Below are 21,292 nucleotides of genomic sequence, written 5' to 3'. Positions count from 1 at the left end.
GACGTCATCCAATATGGCGGATCCAATATGGCGGATCCAAAATGGCCGTCGGGGTCAAGGTCAAAGGTCAAGGTCACAACCTTCCAAGATGGCCGCCGTGACGTCACAATCCATGATGGCGGAAAACACCACAGACACCACAGCCTGAAGCCTGTGCCCGGATACCCATTCCTATACTACTTAGCTGAGTAATCACTTTCCTCCCTTACTCGGCCCTGCCACATGGCCAATCGTCGGTCAGCACACAAGGACATATCACCTCCTTCACCTAAGCCGGTGTCAATCATCGTCGTCCTGCGCGGGAAGTCCACTGACAACTCATAGTCGGGACCACACGGCCCAGGGACATTACAGAATGCATGGGACGCGAATATGAATCCTCCGACTGTCTACTCCTTCTTCAGCAACCACAGGACCCTTACGATCTTCACAGTTACGTCCAAACTCCCCAGATTAAGGAGTACCCTGCCCTTAAGAAGTTTTGTAAACATGAGAAACTGTTCCGTCAACACACCGGCACTACTTCAGTCCGATAACTCGCTTCTCTGCCGCTGTTGCCAGGTGAAAACTCACTTGGCTGGGTTACCACTCGCTGACAGTGGCCTCGGTCTGGCCAATCACAACACGGGTCACGTCACTATTAACGCCTTCCCTCGGTGGTCTCGTAATTGCAAAATTTCACTGTCACGTCGGCGATGTCCAGGGGTAGTCTCGGTGGTCGGCCAGAGGTTCGGTGGGTTGCGGGCGACTCACAGCGGCGATGACGTTGGTCAGGCTGCTTCTACGTCTCCGGCCTAGCAGACGTGGGTTTGTGTACCCGGCAGGGACAACGACCTGTGACAGCCGAGCACATTCTGGATTCGCCTCGGCTCAGAGTTCTGAAACCCCTGAGCCTACCTGGCACAAGAACTGCTGGGTCGCCTGTCCCACAGGGTGGGAGCCGAAAAGCTTCACTCCGGGTTTCGCATGTTGCAATCATTTCAGGGATAAGTCAACAAACACTAGAAAAACATCTTACAGAAAAATAAGTGACGGGTTAGTGATAACCACACGTAACAAGAAAGAAAGGTGTTCTCATCTTACATCCCATCATCAGGATGATTATGCGTTCAAAGTCACACTAAGATGTGGAAAGTTGACTATACTATGGATTTATACTATAAAATTGATTGATTAACATTAAGGTTTTCAATGTGCTCCATTATTATCAATGATGTGGGACTGGCAGTAGTGTTGTTAACTGCGCATACTGAACCAAACCAATCAAGATGGATACTTAGATCTCTTAATAGCTAGGAGAGCTATAAAGGGTTTATATCCAACAAATCACAGGTTTTTTTAAGAGTGTAGTGATAAGTAATTGTCAGTTATCACCAAGGAGAGCGGCTGTGAACATTAATCAATATGTTCGTTTTCAATTCTCTAAGCACACTACAGACTAGCAAGAATAGTTCTTGCATATAATAACCAATGCCTCTTAAGACATGCAGGCTGAGCAGTGAGTCAAAACAATTTTATAAAAACATTCCATGTCTGATATTTGTTCATAACATTTATGAATAATCGCCTTAGTAATATTGTTATTAAATATAATATTAAAATAATGGTGTTGTAATAAATAAATAAATTGGTTTAATTCTAGTGGAGTTTTAATTATTATTAAATAATCTCCATAGCCAGCTAAAATATAGATATATATCTTGTAATCTGTGCATTAACATACATCAAGTGTTATCTAGCACATAAATGTGTCTGAGGAATAATATTGTTTAATTAAGTCGGCAGCCTTCTCAGCAATCATGATGGTGGGAGCGTTGGTGTTGCCTCGTGGCACTGTCGGCATGATGGATGCATCAACAACACGCAGTCCCTGGATGCCATGCACACGTAACTGGGAGTCGACTACGGCATCGTGGTCGGTGGCAGGTCCCATCTTACATGTGCCCACGTGATGATACCCAGAGCCAGTGTAGTTTACTACATAGCATTCCCAGAAAACAGGCGTGTTCATCTCCGCCCAAGTACATTTGTTGAATTTGGACATGTCCAAGCGAAGATCTAGGTCTTTAAACGATTTAGTGTCCATTAGTCGTGACATTATCTGGTGCCCTTCTACCAAAATGTCTCTCTCTACTTTTTCTGACAAGCTGTTGGTTTTTATCACAGGTTGTGTTAGAGGATCTTTTGATATAATTTTGATGTAGCCTTTACTTCGAGGCCGCAAAAGAAATTGAACCATGCTTAGTGTGCTAACATATGGAAGTGGTTTTACTGGCTCGTCACTAAAAGACAACAAACCAAAAAATAATTGAAGGTCTGGTAATTGATCTTTGCTGGATCGAGCAAATGTTGTTACACCACTGTTCCCAATGTAAGTTAAAGGTCCTGTTCTGTATTTTAAATATCTTTCGTAATCTTTAAAGTATGTATTTATGTTTTCTGAAGCTGTTGTTATATTGTTAGGCACAAAAACCAAACTCTCGGACGAAATATGATCTTGGTAGTTATAACCAACACTAAGGTTTTTTAACACTGATATATTTAAGGGTTCCAAAAATTCATGTGGTCCTATACCAGACAACTGCAAAAGTCGAGGAGAATTCATGCTACCTGCACTTAGAATTACTTCTCGACTCGCATTTACTCTAAAATGCTTGTTACTGTCATTGCCAAGGAAGAATTCCACTCCATGTGCTCGACGAGTCCGCGGATCAATGAGCACCAATGTCGCTGTGGCATTGATGATTACACGAAGGTTGTGCCGCATCTGCCGCGCTGCCTTCAGGAATGCTGTGTTTGTGCTTTGGCGCTCGCCGTTCCTCGCGGTGATTCGAACAAGCGAAACGCCCTCTTGATCGCCTGCGTTAGGGTCCCGCTCCTGGAACCCGAGTTCTCGGAAGCCATCGATGAGGCCCCGTTGACGTCGATCTTCTTCAGCAGCTCTCTGCACCCCGAGGTATCCGCCGTAGCCGTGGTACTTGGTGTCCATGTCGCCCGTGTCGCTGGCGTCCTCCGACTTGAGGAAGTACGGCAGCACCTCCTCGTAGCTCCAGCCGGGGTTCCCTTGAGCCGCCCAGTCGTCGTAGTCTCGCGGGTTGCCCCGGACGTACATCATGCCGTTGATGCTGCTGGAGCCACCGAGGACCCGCCCCGAGTGCCAACTGCAGGGCTGACCAGCGCACGCCCAGGGTGACGGTTCGGCAGTGTAAGTCCAGCGCAACGGCGAACTGCGTTCGTGGATATATGGGAAGAAAGCGGGCACTTGGGTGATGGGCGGCTCCTCCCCGCCAGCCTCCAGTAGAAGCACCTTCCAGTTGGCGACCTCCGTCAGACGATTCGCCAGAACGCACCCTGCTGACCCTGCGCCGACGATGACGAAGTCGAACGTCTCGCTGTCCGGTAGCCATGTACCAGAGCACGACGAGAGGGATACTCTGCTCACCAGGATGTATGTCATTACTAGGAGCAGTTCCATCGTGCAAGGATCTGTAACACATCAAACAGATAGGTTCATAGCCACTTCATCATGAATGTAGTTTTTTTCTATAATTACATCAACACTTAATAGTGCTACAGAAATCTAGGAAAATAATTTGTGATTTTTTTAAGTCTTTCTAGGCTAAAAATTCAATTTTCTGAAGAAGTATACAATAACACTTTAGACATATCCATATACAACACTCAAAAGATTTTTGCACTATTCTGCTCTGGCATAATTGGTTTTTTGACTGGATCTTTCTGGGTTATCAATTTAAAGCTTAAAACATCGACTTATATCCATTGAGAGTCAAGTATGGTTTCTGGACCTGGTTAAACCAAGAAAAACGAGTTTCATGTAAAATCATAATAAATATGGCCTAAGGGCTCCGCATAACTTTGAAAAGCACATTGTGTGGTCTGTTCTGTAAGTCACAAGCCTTTATGAATAATTTTCATGTGTAATCATATGTGAATTTTTGTTGAGCAATGGGACAATAAGTTGCCCATTTGGTTCCCATACATCATAGCGATTTCATTAGATGTCATCATTATCGTTGTACACAAAATTTGTCACTTTCCATCTGTCCTATGGTTTTGAAACAGGGGAAGTGGTGCACGGTAATGGGCAGGAGTGAAGATTGCAGTGGATGATATGATGTCCTTAATAGTATACATAAATAGCGCTGGGTGCCAGTTCACTTTAATGGAAATGACTGTACAAGAACTCGTGGTGGAATATGAGTCTTTGGAGTGGTCGTGACTTAACCACGTAGCAGTAAGGAATATGAATGACTCAATCTGATCAAAAATTCCCCGACTGTCTGCCTTTGGGGATACACTATCTACCATGTGAAAAAACGAATTTTTTTTACGAAGCATTGTAAGTGATGCACTTTACATGGGCTAACCAGGAAGGGGTTTTTTTTTTTGCATTCGGCTCGTCACTTCATAACATAATGTTACACTTTTAGATGCTGCCAAAGTGATGACACAAACAAGCTTTTCTTCCAGTTAATTTACACTGAAACACTTCAATGTTGACGACTGCCTGCTACCTGATGTGTGCACTATCCCACTAATATTATAAATGTGAAAGTTTGGATGGATGGATGGATGGATGGATGGATGGATGGATGGATCGATAGATGAATGGATGAATGGATGAATGGATGTTTGTTACTCAATCACGCCAGAATGGGTGAACGGATCTGGATGAAATTTGGCCTACAGCGAGCTTATAACCTGGATTAACACATAGACCACATATAAATATGAAATTCCATCCCTAAGGGAGTGAACAAGTGATAATTTCATTTTATAACAGAAAAAATCATAGGTCATAGACATAAAAATAATGAGTGAGTGTCATTTCTCTGTCTGCCACACGATCATACACATAGTGGGGTCTGGCAAATTCATATTTTTCTCCTTGGTGAGACCAGCCCGCTTAGTGGAGCCCGCAGCGGCTAGCAAAATAAAGGAGCTAATAACAGTTTTGTTCTTAACTTCTCCAATAGATAGAGTTGTCTTGAATTTTAAACGCACCATCGTTTCATGTCTTTAATTTTCGTTTCTTTGTGCCGTATGCTTTCCTAAACCATTCATCCGATTGCGATGAAATTTTGGTGAGTTATTCGCATGCCCGCGGAGGTTTCTGAAGGGTACAACAACAGTTGGAGCACGAATCGTTTCAAAAAATTTGTGTATTTCCTATAGTTTAGCAGCAGTTCGTGTGTGTTCAGTGTATGAGTGTACACGCATTACAAGATTGAAATGAATTAAATATAAACAGCGATAATTCACAGAATTGAACTAAATAAAAAATAAACAGAGACATTTCAGTTCGTGTGTGATATAAACAATAGGTAGCCCGAGTGTCGTTTCAAAAAATGTGCTTATTTCATATTATATAACGATACTTCGTCTGTTTTTGTTGTATAAGTGCGCACGTATGACACAATTTAATTAAATATAAAAGAGAGACAGAGATAGAGTGATATATATATAGAGTGAGATAGAGCGAGGTATAGAGAATGAAATGAGGTTATATAAAGAGATATATAGATAAGTAGATCTATATAGAGATTGGTATATAGAAGATATATAAGTAGATATTGGGAGGTATATATGTATATATGTAGATATAGAGAGATAATTAGAGATAGGGGAGAGTAGGGTATAACGGGGTACTTAGTATAAATCGCTTAAATTTATTGTTTTAATATTGCGGTATATGTATGAAACCATCAGCATGCGTAGATTATAATGTGAGTTTAATTCTGCAACTAGTACCGTGTCTTCTGAAATATTATTATTGCAGAGATTTTTCATTATTTGAATGTATGCACACTACCCTGTTTTACCCAACTGGTTGGGTAAAACGGGGTACAGAAAGCAGATTTTTAAATGATTAAATATGTGCATTATAAAAAATTCTGAACAACATGTAGTATGACAAATAAATACAATTGTCAGTAAAAATATGAGAATTAAAAAAAAATCAATTATAAGCCTTCACCTTACATGTTCCTCTGTATTTACAGTAAAACTTCACAAAAACATTGGTTTGCGGAAAATCACAAACATTGTTTGAACAACAATAACACAACACTGTTAATTTTGAGGAAGTGGTTAGTCTAATAGCATAATCTAATTATGTATAATACAACCTTGCATATGCGGTTAACCCAAATATCTGACAAAACATATGATTGTTTAATTAGCCTAATATGACTTAGTAGGCCCGTCAGAACACAAAATAAGGCCAGAGTCTATATTCCAAACTGGCAGAAATCACATTCAAATGGCCTACAGTCATCTGTGTCTACACCAGCACATCCTTCATGGCTCCAAGAATGACACTTTAAGCACTGCACCCGACTTTCGGCTGATTTTGAAGTGGAGAACTGTTCAGCGCAATACATGCAAGGAACGTCATCATCATCAGACACACGCAAAGTTACTGTTGGTATGGATTTGTTGCTGTCTTCTTTATTCTTATGTTTTTTAGAACTGTTTTGTGATTTAGACACACCAGCATTTTTCCTTTTTAAAGATTTTGGTGAAGCTGACTGAATAATAATTAGTTCGTTCTTATATGGCGAGTCGGTCAGCACAGCTGCCTTGCCACGTCGTCGTCCTCTTCCTTCTGCAGGATTCTTTTGGCATGGGGAATCGGCATCACTGTAGTCGGTGGAATTGTGAAGCTACCGTTTGATGAAGCACTTCGATTGTTTTTATCAGATAGGCCTAAACGAGATTCAGTTGGTGAAGATACCAAACCAGATGTCCCAGGAATATTACCAACACTGACATTTCCATGGGACTCTGAAGGCCTTGTGTAAGCTCGGTCAATTGTTGCAGCAGTCACTGGAATATCACCTACACTTGTCATTTTCACTCGGTTCTGAAGGCCTGGAGTTAGCTCGGTCAGTTGTTGCAGCAGTCAGTGGAATATCACGGACAGTGTCATTTCCACTCGGTTCTGAAGGCCTGGAGTTAGCTCGGTCAGTTGTTGCAGCAGTCAGTGGAATATCACCGACAGTGTCATTTCCACTCGGTTCTGAAGGCCTGGAGTTAGCTCGGTCAGTTGTTGCAGCAGTCAATGGAATATCACCGACAGTGTCATTTCCACTCGGTTCTGAAGGCCTGGAGTTAGCTCGGTCAGTTGTTGCAGCAGTCAATGGAATATCACCGACAGTGTCATTTCCACTCGGTTCTGAAGGCCTGGAGTTAGCTCGGTCAGTTGTTGTCTTTTGGGTGATTGTATAAATGTACTGTAGGTAACTCTGTATAACATTTAGTGTGCATAAAAATACTATTTTTAATTTTAAATGTCATTTGCACAATTGATCGAAAAGATGGTTAAAACAGGATATTGGTTGGGCAGAACGGGGTACCACCCCGTTTTACCCATTACCTGTGTACCCTGTTTTACCCTACATGCAGGTTCTCAAGCAAAAACGAAAACAGAAAATCTTAACACCCGTCAATTACATCGGTTACTATGGCACAACATAGCAAATATAATACTTTACTTGAATACAACTTACCATAAAATATATCTGCAACCACTGATTAAATATTGTATAGCCAATACACGCTGAACATTTTAGTGAAACATCATAAATTTGTAATTTCCATTATTACACACGAAAGAATACTGTGCGACACTTCATACTACCTCACTCTAGTGACGACGTGTAGAGGAGTAACTTACCAAACGTACACACAGATAGCAACACGTGTACGGAAAATAACAGTGGTACCCCGTTCTACCCAACTACCCTGTTTTACCCAACTCTCCCCTACATATATATATATAAATGTAGATAGAGATAAATATATATTTAGAAAGATTGATAGATTTTTTTTTACTACTTCAAACATATTACAAAAGAAAACTGAATGAGGCATTGCAACGCATGTCGAGCATTAGCTAGATAATGGAATCTTTTCAATGTCAGTAATCTTTTATATTTCAGCTTTATCTTGTAGTGCTATATAAAGTCTATATTAAATACAGACCATCAATTTTTATATATAGAGGTAAATGGCTATACACTTGCAGAACAAAGTCTGTCGGGATTTGAAAGTGATAAATTTTTTTTGCGCACTTGACATTCAGATTAAGAAGACAATATTACTGACTATATCTTATTTCCAAAAAGGTGCCCTTCACCCTGTGTTCAGCCCTGGCAACGCCGGGTACTGCAGCTAGTGCATAAATAAAACACATAGGCCTAATAGGTGCTGTAGGGGATGCACCACAACGCCGAAATACCACAACGCGGAACGTACAATAACGCCGAAAACCATAACGCCGAATGCCAAATTGACTACAACGCCGAGAGCTATAAAACTGCTGTGTACCACAACGCCTAAATACATTAACGCCGAAAAATGTCATTGCAGGACTGCCACAAAGGTTAGGTTAGGTAAGGCAAGGTTAGGTTAGGTTAGGTTATGTTGTGGTACATTTTTCGGCGTTACTGGGAACAACTCGCCGACAATACATCGACGCTCATGCGAACCCAGCAATGAAATTTAACAGGAATTCTGACAACACGACGTCTGTCCTATGGTTTTGAAACAGGGGAAGTGGTGCACGGTAATGGGTAGGAGTGAAGATTGCAGTGGATGATATGATATTAATAGTATGCATAAATAACGCTGGGTGCCAGTTCACTTTAATGGAAATGACTGTGCAAGAACTCTTGGTGGAATATGAGTCTTTGTTTGGAGTGGTCGTGACTTAACCACATAGCAGTAAGGAATAAGAATGACTCAATCTGATCAAAAATTCTCTGACTGTCTGCCTTTGGGGATACACTATCTACCATGTGAAAAAACGAATTTGTTTTTTACGAAGGCATTGTTAGTGATGCACTTTACGTGTGCTAACCAGGAAGGTTTTTTTTTTTTTTGCATTTGGCTCGTCACTTCATAATTATAACATAATGTTACACTTTTAGATGCTGACAAAGTGATGACACAGACAAACACTGTAGTCTTCCCCAAAACAAAACAGATGTGACGTTTCGGGAACAGAGTTCTGTTTCCTTCATCAGACGCGAACGGTCTAGTCTGTGCAAACTAGCAGTGACGCACGTCCAAAATAATGGTTAATACCAGTCTCCACTGTTGTCTCCACTCGTGATGAATGTTATGTGCTTACGGTGAGGAAGACCATCTCCAAAGGGCTTCGGGGGAAATAGGGGAGGAAAACCGGTTGACGACGCACTGCATCCATGCTTTTTTTTCCGTTTTCAAAACATTTTGCTTCGTTTCGCCTAGTCTAAAGCGCCTAGGTCAATTTATGCACAGGAAAAAAAGATGGCGCAGTTGCAAGAATGGCGATAGGAACGTGCAATAAAGAGGCCAAAAATAATTTGCCGTTCGTGTTTAGCAGCCGTATGTTTGCCGGACGGCTGTTGCCTTTCTCTCATGTTTTTTTGTGTAGAGGCGTAGTTCAGAGCATGGGCGCAGATCCCAAGAGAGCCAGGAGGTCAACTTGCGCTTACGAAATCTTGACTGTGAAACGGGATTGATGAACTTAAACGTCAAAACTATGTTTTGCGGAAAACTTTTTCTTTGTGTTGTAAAGTTTTCAGCTTATTGCATGCAAAAAAGCCAAGATGTGGACTGTACGCAATGTACAAGCACCTGATCCAGAAATGACTTGTGTTTGGTTAACCCCACGCACAACTGACAGGCCGCACGAACCCCCCTTGCTCACCCCCCCCCCCCCCCCCTCAGCACCACAGGGGCAAAGTTCCGCGGGATCCCCTTGCAAATCCTACATATTCGCGCATGTGGTTCAGAGCGTACGCAGAATTTCATTTCTAGTGATTTTGGTGGGGGAGGGGGCCTAGAACAAATTAGTTCCATTTTTTGGTGGAAATTATATACATACTAGCTTTTACCCGCGGCTTCGCTCGCATTTAAGCCATTAAATAAGTATCAGAGATCATTACAATTGAAATGAATCAATAAAATATATTTCTCTGTAACAAAAATAAATAATTTTGAATTTTGAATCTTGACCGTCGATAATACGTTGCAACGGTATTACAGTACTCACGGTTGTAACTGGAATGCTAGATAGCGTTTTAAGTAGCTATATTTTGAGATTTTTTGGCAAACATTGTTTATCTTTCGTAAAAAATATTTTTTTTTTTTCAATAAAAAGTATCCTATGTTACTTCTAATACCTCTAAGAAAATGTGTTCAAAGTTTCATGATGATCGGTTAAGTAGTTTTCGCGTGAAAGCGTAACAAACATACTTACATTCACATTTATAATATTAACATAAGTTAAGTAGGGATATATCGGGATTTCTTGGTTGGGGAGTTGTAGTTGTAGGAGAGGGATGTATTTTCCCGTCTCCTCCCCTGAGTACCAGCGAGACGGTTCGTGGTGGAGAAGCCAGTTGCTGGGAGGAGACCAGGAGGGCTTCTGACCCGGGCAGCCTCACAACCTCTCGCCAGCTCTTGTACTACACCGACACACCTGCGGAGTAAATTGTGTGCCATTAAATGGTAGACTCCCACTCATTACGTTACGTAAACCCCATTTATTCGTATTTTCATAACGCTAAATTCATCTTTAATGTGTTTTTTTTCTGCTATTGACACACAAACCGTCGATATATATTTTAAGTTCGTGTATGGCTTTAAAGTAATGATTTAAAGAATTAATACAATTTCTTGGACATACGCCATTGCAGTTTTGCACTGTTCTTCATGGAAAAAAATTGGTTGTCTGTATATTTGGTTTACGGACGATAGTTTAACGTGACAACGTCATAACAAAACATTGATGAAATGATTGCATACTTTTATGAATACAATTGAATCATTTTAATTTTAATAATAAAAGAATAATACTTGAAATTATACTAGTAATAATACTTTTAAAATGCAAGAATAATTAACCTTTATTGCGAAATTATTGTTGTAATAAGCAATGAAAACCACATTAACTATTCACTTCATTTTATAAACAGTCGACGAAACAGTTCACGTGTAGATGACTTGTAATTAATTTTAAAAACTGGCGTTTAGCTATAAAGTTTAAATATAACTATGAACAAGTTTTCATATAAATTAACTGTAATCAAATATCTATCATCAATTATATGAATCACCATAATTTTTTAGTCAATTGTAACATAACCTATTATTACTGCACTCGCCGACAGCGTAACGGAACACAGCGTAACGGAACAATGTGCATAACGGGACACTAATTTGGGCGTGCAGCCGGCGTTCATCGATTTATTAGACTTTGTCACGTCAATAAAATTCAAGAACGCAAATCAAAAAATTAAAAATCAAAACATAAACCCACAGAGAACAAGCCTGACTCAGCTATGTCAAACAGATAAACCCAACGATGTATCGAAACCGGTATTATGGACAACATAGCGACGGCAGCACAGACGAACGCATTTTAACTTAAATATCAGACAGCACAAGATTCCGTGGGAGGAATTTAGTCATGGGAAAAAATAATAATAATAACAGCACAGACGAACACAGTGAGCTAATGACAAGACAGGTTCAACTGTAACAGTAAATGCAAGCAGACAACAAAATCTGGACAAAACTCAGCGAGTATACGAACACAACGATGGAGATAAACAGATATTATGGACAACACCGGCGACCACAGTAGGTTTCCCATTACTAAATAGTTGCGACGTTTCGGGAACTGGCGTCTGTTCCCGTCCGGGCTCCACCCTTTCTCCTGGGGGCTTTTATAACCACCGATAAGTAGGGACCGGAAAAATTAGCGTGTTCAATGACCTCTAGGATGAACTCCATAGTTCTACGTACACTCGGTCAAATGCCACCCACTCATTGGCTGCTGTCTTGTGAGACGTTCCAGCGTAGCAGCCTGTGATTCGATAAAGCTTTGGTTGGGTGTTTCTCATTGGCCCAGAGTCACCCATGTGAGTTGTGAACCAATAGCAGAGGCAGCACCGAGGTATAACGATTTGTATTTTAGCCTATCGCGAAATGAATTCGCGAATTTGTCCGGTCTGTAGCAATAAGGTGGCCCAGGGACGCGCAAGGTCTACGGCCGCCTCTGGAGACGTTGGGCGACCACAGAGGACTGAGCTCACCTGGACCGCCGAGGTCTCGGCCGGGAACGACGCAGGCTGCGTGCGACGGCGGTGCCTCCGGTTTAAATAAGGCCGAGCGCGTCGCGTGTCGAAGACAGCCGGAGGCCGCGCTAACGTCACGTCGATAAAGAGTTGTCAGCGCGACATTTCATCGAGCCGCCGCTGTCAACTTCATGAACTGGCTGAGCGAAATATTATGTGTTTCTCTTTCCAACTCTCACCTTGCACTCTCCCTGTAGCTCGCTTCCAATGTGTGCTTCTGGTGTACTGGACTTTTGAGGGTTGAGTATTCTAATTAATTTGCTACTAATGTTCATGTTTACTTATTTCATATAGTTTAATACATTTAATTGTTTATAAAATGATTTTATACTTGAAAAATCTCTTATTTATAGATTTTATAAACATACAGACAAATTTTTATGTCAGTCCTAACTTGTAGTGTAAGTATGAACTTATGTGATATAGGCCCTACAGTTTTTTTTATTATCCTTTCGTAAATAGCATTCGTCTTAAAACTCTTTATTTTAGCATATAATTCATTAAATCAATAAAATTATTACGTTTTCCCAAAACCTAGAAAAACTCGGGGTTTCTATGTGATGCATTCCAACAGAAGTAAACATTTTGCAATCGACTGATGACAGTCATATCTGTCAGCAACTGCATAAGTTACAAATTAAACGTCGCCTGTCTTACGCCTATCGTTCACCGATTTCTTTGAAATTTAGACAACTTGAATTCGAGTACGCGCGTGTTTAAATATACCTGTGACGCACCTGTGACAGGTTATATTATTACAGTTGTATTCTTCTTGCTAAGATCTCGGTTGGTACCCCTGAGTTTGATGCTGTTTTGGATGGAACCCTCATAGTTTTTCTTGAAGGGTACTGTCTTAAACAGCACACAGCAGTAGCCTATCTATGACTTGTGATGTCACAAGATGATGATTCCACATGGTAAACAGGTAATGTTATGTTTCTCTCGTGTTCTTAAATGTTTTTAATGTAGAAAATTAACACTAAACGTCTCGTGACCAATATACATGGTTACAAAACTGTGTTATTTTTTCTATGTCCCCCAAGCAATAGCCATGAAGCCATTACGTTTTTCTGTTGTAACGAATAAATTAGAGAGTTAGAAAAATGAAAGCTGTTGACCGCCATGTTTGATACAATTTTCATTACCCATTTTGTACTTTATTGTTTACTGTTACCATTAAAATGAACTACCACAGCACATTAGCACAGAACTGCAACACATTAGTTTTACAGTTTAGTTTATAAATTCCCTAAAAGATGGCGTTACAATGAATTTAATTTAATTTAATTGCATAGAAATATGGAATTTGGTATTCAGGCTTCTGAAGATCTTCATAAGTTAGTACCAAAAAAAATTACTTTTTGACTAATTAAGGATTGATTTATCAAAAGGTAAATGTCACAGATAGACCTGAAGATTATAGTACTAAATACGCATAGAAACTGACGGGAAAAAAGAAATTCAGAGATATTTATGTTAAAATTAGTGTATGAAATAAAGTAATCTAATTAATAAAACATTTTAAAAATGCTGGCTGTCTGACAAACAATACACAGCATAAACCGGTGGAACTAAAATTTTGGAATTTCGAGGAAATATTCTTTGAGTACCCTGGGGGTGCACTTAGAAAGCATTTGTTGAAATTTCATCCATAAAGATGAGAAAAGGGGTGGTAAAATTTTCATGAAATAAAATACCACTCACTGACTCACTCATCACGAATTTTCAGGAACTATAAGAACTACACACTTGAAATTTGGCACATATATTCCTTTTGCTTGGAGACATCTCCTAAGAAAATATTTTACGAAAACAAGTTCCCAAGAAGGGTTGCAGGGGCGTTAAAGATCAAAATTATCCAATTTTTTAAAATGCTTTTGCATTGTTGGTGCTTTTTTCTTCTCCGTGTCAACGGCTATTGCATTGTTGATATTTTCTGCGTCTCCTGTTGACGTTTGAAATCTTTACTCACTTTCATAAATATATTAATCAGCTACAAAGACGGGTGTGCGGGGGCGTTAAACACCAACATATTCCGTCGTTCAATTACATTTCTGATAATAATTACAGATTCTCAAGATGGCGACAGTGATATCATAATCCAAGATGTCGGAGTGTATTAATTTGCATTTTTATATTTTTTATAAATATAATTTTTTTACGTATCTAGCATAAATAATATAAATTTTTTAAGATGGCAGCCATAACGTAAATTGCAACAGTGTTTTAAAATAATATTTTATTAAAATTTGATTAATTATTTTTTATATATAATAAAGTTTTTTTCTGATTTTCTAGCATAAAATTACGGATTTTCTAGATGGAGGCCATAACGATAATTGCCACAGTGACGTCATAATGCCTGAAGCGTAGCCCGGGCAGCGCCGGGTACTTCAGAGTAGTATACAATAGGGCATACAGGGACAGTCTTCAGGCTGGTGTTGCCGGTGCAGGGATTTAGTCTGTGGATCCCGACGTCACGGACGCCATCTTGGAAGACCTTGATCTTTGACCATGACCATGGTGGCTATTTTAGATCCCCCATCTTGGATCCGCCATTTTGAATTCCACTATTTTGAATTATGATGTCACCGTTGTAATTACCGTTATGGCCTCCATCTTGGAAATCCGTAATTTTATGCTAGATAATGCGAAAAAACTTTAAAATATTATTTAACAACACTGTTGCAATTTTCATTATGGCGGCCATCTTTAAAAATACATAATGTTTATGCTAGATTCGGAAAGAAATTTTAAATTCATAAAAAATATTATAAAAATGCAAATTTTTACATTCCGCCATCTTGTATTATGACATCACTGTCGCTATCTTGAAAATATATAATACTATCAGATTTTAATGGGAAATATTTTTTAATTTATTTAAAAATAATCAAGTTCTAATAAAATATTATTTTAAAAATGCATTAACATAATGGAGTCCTTAGTTCAAACCTGGCGAATGCAAAAATAAAATAAAATTGGCAACAGATCCTTCCTCCACGGAAACCGCCGGCAGACTTACCTCCCACCCACTAATGCCAAGGTGTATATATATCAGCTAGTATGACGTCATGTCCGCCATCTGGTTTTCGTCTGCTAGAGACCTCCATATTTTTTTCGTCTTCTAGAGTGCACTGCCTCCATGCTAGATTAATTTTTACCTACTAAAGTACAGTAATAATTTATTATTACTGTGGTACCCGCCATCTTGACATTTGGGCGCCATCTTGGAAATTCGTTATTATTCAGCTATAAATTCAAGAATATTTCCAAAATTCATTTAATCAATTTGCAATCAATTTACTTATTGAAGTGATGGATTCCTGTCCATGCTTTGATCCTTGACTAATGCAAATATTTTAATTTTATGTAAAAAAAATATTTAATAAATCAAGTTCGAAATCCTAAAAGTAGCTCTGTTGAATGTTTTGTTTGCTATATTTAGTGTCAACTTCAGTTTATGTCTGTATTAACAGTAAGCCTATTAGTGTACCCTAGAGAGAAAGATTCTCATAATTGTTTTACTTACACTGAGCTTAGTCAGACTGGAATTTTTTGAATTGATTATAGTATACAGAGTTACTAACCTACACTCTCATATTACTTCAATAAACCGACTAATCTCCACCTATGGTACTTTCAGTAAGTCGTTATGTCCGCAATCTTGAAAATCTGTAATTTTTGAGCTGGAAATTCGGGATGATTTCAAAAAATCATCAAAAAAATCACTCATTACTGTACTGATAGAATCGATGGTTTCCTGACCTTCGTTCGATCCTTGGTCAATGCAAAAATATAATTTAATCAAAATACTACAGAAGTGACAGGTTCGAGAAAAAAAACACCTCAAGTTATTTTATAAAATAAATTTTATTAAATAAATTCTAAAGAGAACAAAAACATACACATCACTAAAATTTCTTTATTTATACGGTCTTCTTAGAGTACGAAGTAATTCCTTTTTATATCTTGACATCTTTTCAGAGCAGTTCCACGTGACAGTTGATTTCCACATTTTTCACACAGAGAAGAATTTTCGATTTCATTGAAAGGATGGTGTTATATTTCATGATGCCTTCATGTTTTATGCATACAAATGTCTTGCCGCAGTATATGCATTTTGATTCTGATGAATGCGCAACCAGTCTGTCACAATTCCGTATGTGTCTTTTTAATCTTCCGTAGTGTATAAACTGGCTACAACACCTGTAGCACTGATATTTAATGCATTCAGTGTTATTATTACAATTTTGTATTACATAATCACGCTATTTCAAGTGTTTGATGTTGTCACAGTACGCACAGTTAGGTGATAAACACCGTCAGATGCTGCTTTCTTTATCGATGTCACTGGCACCGTTGACAACCATTATAACACGGTTGAAATGTTAACTTTGGAAGTCTTCGAGGTCTGCTCTGCGGAGGATGTTGCACCGTCGAAATCTCCTGCTGTGCTGGGAGAGCATATGTAACTGTTGATGGTGTTTCCATCTGCACTTTTGATGGTAGGCCTTCCATCACGGCGATGTTAATAGTGGTAATGATGTCATCGATTTCTCAAGAATAGCCAAATATTGGTCTATTATGTTAGGCAAGTCTTAACTATCCGATCCGCACAGAACCGCAGCCAGAGGCGGACTGAAGTTCTCATTGTCTGGGTCTCACTTATATACGCCCATTAGCTGGAACAATACATGAGTCAAAAGAACAACCATTTTCAATATGCTTGCACTTAACTTTCACTGAGCATTTTTCATAATGTCGATGTAAGCTATCGAGACGTGAAACTAGTTTATTACACTTGTTGCACTGAAACAGTATTCTTTGCAGTAAATTATTTGTACACCTGCTTCTTTCATGTCTGCGCGCACTTGAAGTGGTAGTGAAAGACGCAACACAGTATTTTTCACTGACGCGATGAACGTTCGTCTGCAATGTTACTGACGAAACTTCATCCGATAGAACTGCACAAGTCGATGCCGGTATCACAGATTGCATCGAAATGTCTGCGGTTGATGGTGCCGATGACGCTGGGATCTCCGCAGCTGCTAGCACCGCGGCCATTGAGGTTTCCACTGTCGTTGGCGTCGCTGCTGTCGAAGTCGGTGCCATCAGGGCCCCTAATGTCAATGGTAGATCATCCATCCAGGTCGTCGTTAAATAAAGTACAAAATTCTCAAGAACAGAGGACTTACACACCAGACTAGTAAAACAAGACGATCCGCACTGCACCGCGGCCACAGATGGACTGAAGGTCGTGTCGTCTGGATCTCGTTGGTATAACACATGAGTAGTGTGTAAATGGGGGTACTGGGACTGGGTTCTGGGTGTGGTGCCGGGTGCCGGTCAGCCATCTTGGATTGTGACGTCACGGCGGCCATCTTGTATGAGCGTAACGGGACACAGCGTAACGAAACACGTTCTAACGGGACAAGTAGATCACGGTGGCCATTTTGGATCCGCCATTTCGGATGACGTCATTTCGTTTTCTCGAACATTCCGGCGTTGTGTTTTCCGCCATTTTGAATTATGACGCCACCGTTGCAGTTTCTGTTTCGGTCGCCATCTTTAACTTTTTTATTTATTATCCGATTTTAATAAAAAAAATTAAAATTTATAAAAAAAATTCATTTAATAAAATTTTAATAAAAAAATTTTAAAAATAAACATTTACGACACGGAGCTCGGAGTCCTCTGTTCGAACCCGGCGAGTGCAAAAAAAACTAAAAATGGCGACAGGCTCCTTCCTCGATGGTGGCTGCAGGCAGACTGATTCCCACCACTTTTTTTCAAAGCATATATATCGTCACCTAGTATGACGTCATGTCCGCCATCTTGTCAACGATGCTGGAAGCCATCATCATTGTATCGTCGGCGAGAGTGCGCTGATGACATGTTAGTTTAGTTCTTATCCGCTAGAGTGCAGTAATCATTTATTGCTGTGACACCCGCCATCTTGAAATTTGGGCGCCATCTTGGAAATCCGTAATTATTTAGCTAGAAATTCGGGAAAAGTTCCAAAATTCATTAAATAAATTTGTAATCTATATAATGATTGATTAGATCAACTAAGGTCCTTGGTTCGATCCCTGGCCGATACAAAACAACGTTAATATTTTAAAAAAGTACCACTTAAGTGTAAGGTTCGAGAAAATAAAAAAACACCGCAAGTTCTTTTAAAAAAACTTTTATTACATAAATACTACACTACTACAAGTACAAAAAACACAGACAAATTACTAAAGTCTTGTGGATTTCTCGATTCAAACAGTCATCTTGTTGTATGGTCTAAGCCCTTTACATGACTTGAAATGTCTATTCAGTCTATCAGGTCGACATATTGGTACACCACAATTTTCACACAAAGCCGAATTATCGACTTCATTAAAAGGACAGTGATATATTTCGTGTCGTTGTGCACTTTGAATATTTGCCAATGTTTTGTTACAAAATATACAACTTGATTCCGATGAATGTACAGCCAGTCTATCACAATTCCTGAGGTGTCGTTTTAATCTTCCATATTGTACAAACTTGCCTAAACACCTGTTGCACTGATATTTAATGCGTTCAGAGTTATTACTACAATTGTGTATTACATAATCCCGTAATTTCAAGTTTTTGATCTTCTCGCAGTACGTAAAGTCGGGTGATGGAACACTGTTGGATGCACCTTCCTTCATCAATGACACTGGAACTGTTGACAACCATTGTAACACTGCTGACATGTTAACTTCTGAAGCCGTTGAGGTCTGCTATGCGGAAGATGTTGCACGCGTCGAAATTTCCTGCTGTGCTGAGAGAGTAGGTGTAGCTGTAGACATCGTTGTCATCGGGCTCTGCACTGATGACGATGGTAGACCTTCGATCCAGGTTGGTGTTGATACTGGTAATGATGCCATCGAGTTCTCAAGAATAGCTAGATACTGGTCTATTATGTTATACAAGTCTAACTATCCGAGCCGTTCATCACCGCAGCCAGAGACAGACTGAAGTCCATATCACCTGGGTCTCACTTATATATTCTCATTAGCTTGTTCAACACATGAGTCAAAACAATAACCATGTTCATTATACTCGCAATTAGCTTTCTCGGAGCAATTTTTATAATGACGATGTAAGCTGTCGAGACGTGAAATTAGTTTACCGCACTTATTGCACTGAAATTGGATTCGTTTCATTAAATTATTCGGACAACTGCTTCTTTCATGTCTGCGCGCATTCGTAGGTTTTGTAAAAGATGCGTCACAATATTTGCATTGATGCGCTGTACGCTCTTCATTAATTGAAGTCTGGAATGCAGATGATGAAACATCAGCTGATGGTGGAACAGCACATATCGTTGTCTCCTCTGCAGCAGGTATCGGGACCTCCACCGCTGTCGTGGTCTCCTCTGCAGTCGGTATCAGGATCTCCGTCTCCATCATCGTTGCTGCCATCGAGGTCCCCGCTGCTGACGGTAAACAGTCTATTTCGATCGACATAACTAAACCTCACGAAACTACCTGAAGAGAGTTAGTCCGTACTGCACCGTGGTCAGAGGTGAACTGTGGGTCCTGTCGTCTGAACCTCGCTTATATACCCGTGGTCTACTGGTATACTACATGAGTCAAAATATTGTCTGTATTTAAAATTAATTTTTATTAGGTACCTTGTAACGTGCTGCTGCGCTCAATCAATATGAAATTTCGTCTAAAGAACAAATATAGATTGGCCGTGGAAGCGCCAGGCAGAAACAGTACTAAACACATTACCCATAGGGGCACAGCGCACGCACAACAAAATTTATGATTAACCTCCTTAAAACTTGGTAAGGTTATGTGGATCGTGATCAAGGATAAGAAAATAATAAGATCTGGTTTGGTTTACATTGGCATTTACTTAATGATTTCGTTGCTGTTATTTCTACTTTACAAACCTTATTCCACTGAAGATAACCCATGGCATTACAGCCGAAACAAAATACCAAGAAAATTGTTGACCTTATTTGCTATACTTAATACATTAAATCTTGTTAAACAATAAACCAAATGGGAGGCCCCGGGGCGAGATATTATAATAAGTAACAATGGTTATATTTGACTGAATCAAAGGTCATTTGGTTTCTTAACTTTACAGGCCATTGAATATTTAGCGCGCAGGCTCTTCATAAGACAAATTATAAAAAAAATTACATTTACTCGTTAAATGAATAAAAGTGTCCTGAAACTGGTTGTTCAGAATTATAAATTATTTTGTGGTTTTTCTACTCAGGGAAAAATATGTTGAAAGCTGGAACTCTTGAGAAATTCTCCGATTGCAGGAGGCGATGAATTTCGGTGAACTAACTCATGAACTGCATGGGAGTTGAATTTGGAGCAGAATCTCTCATCCTAGTTCTTGATCCCCGCCTGCAACCAGTATTCCCATCAAATTAGGTTGGTTAACAGGCGGCTGATGTTGGGCGAAGTTAAGCCCACGAGAACAGGAAAAGAAAAGTGTGTGTGGGGCGACGAAATAACTTACCTAAGCTGCGGGGTGGAGTAGATCAGGTCGGTCCCTGGAGATGGCCAGGTGATGCGCGACGCGGAAGATTGCTGTCGCCATGAAGAATAATAAGTAAAGACAAAAAACTATTTCAAAAAATAAACTATTTCGGGCAGCAAAAAAAATTAAAAATTGAGTGCTAAGGCACATGGCCTTGTCGATAACCAACTACATGCTTTAGAGAAAGCCGTTCACGACTTTTCAGAAGCGCGTTGTCTCGGGCTGCGAAGAGAGATCCGCCCTTACCGCGTGCTGCCTGCCGAATCTTTTTGAAATGGCGTCGGGGCGCCTAATTAAAGTAAGCAACTGCCCCCAGCCAAAGAAGGGGGTGGTGGTGATTGCCCGAAGGTGTCCGGAGATGCCCGAAGGGGCGAAGCAAACTGCAACCTGTTCGCTGCGCTCTCACGCGAGTCGTAGGCGAACTAAAATCGCAATCGCACTGCGACTGCTGCCAAGGTCGATTGTGACAAGCTGTCTCTTATGGGAGGGATGAGTATTGCACTCTGGTGGCCAAGACGAGAACCTGTCTGGAGGGTCACAGAAACGTCCGCTAGAGTGCAGTGGGCGCGCTCGCGACCAGCGCTCAGAGCAAGGTTAGGGATTTTTCCCGC

The 21,292-nt window shown here is 40.1% G+C and overlaps 2 protein-coding genes across 3 annotated transcripts in view; one reads left to right on the top strand and one right to left on the bottom strand.

Annotated features, from left to right (window-relative positions):
* The window catches only part of LOC134538455 (protein-L-histidine N-pros-methyltransferase), a 731,139-nt gene that overhangs the window by 610,959 nt on the left and 98,888 nt on the right, over positions 1-21,292 (top strand). The gene's annotated exons all lie outside the window — the stretch shown is intronic.
* On the bottom strand, positions 1,632-12,144 carry LOC134538044 (glucose dehydrogenase [FAD, quinone]-like). The gene is made up of 2 exons (XM_063379017.1): positions 12,111-12,144; positions 1,632-3,486 (listed from the first exon to the last, which is right to left on the bottom strand). The coding sequence occupies exon 2, from the start codon at positions 3,473-3,475 to the stop codon at positions 1,736-1,738; it is 1,740 nt and encodes a 579-aa protein (XP_063235087.1). The 5' UTR covers positions 3,476-3,486; positions 12,111-12,144; the 3' UTR covers positions 1,632-1,735.

Source organism: Bacillus rossius, chromosome 13 (genome assembly GCF_032445375.1).
Source record: "Bacillus rossius redtenbacheri isolate Brsri chromosome 13, Brsri_v3, whole genome shotgun sequence".
In the NCBI taxonomy this organism is placed as follows: Eukaryota; Metazoa; Arthropoda; class Insecta; order Phasmatodea; family Bacillidae; genus Bacillus; species Bacillus rossius.
This window is presented reverse-complemented; position numbering and strand designations above follow the sequence as displayed.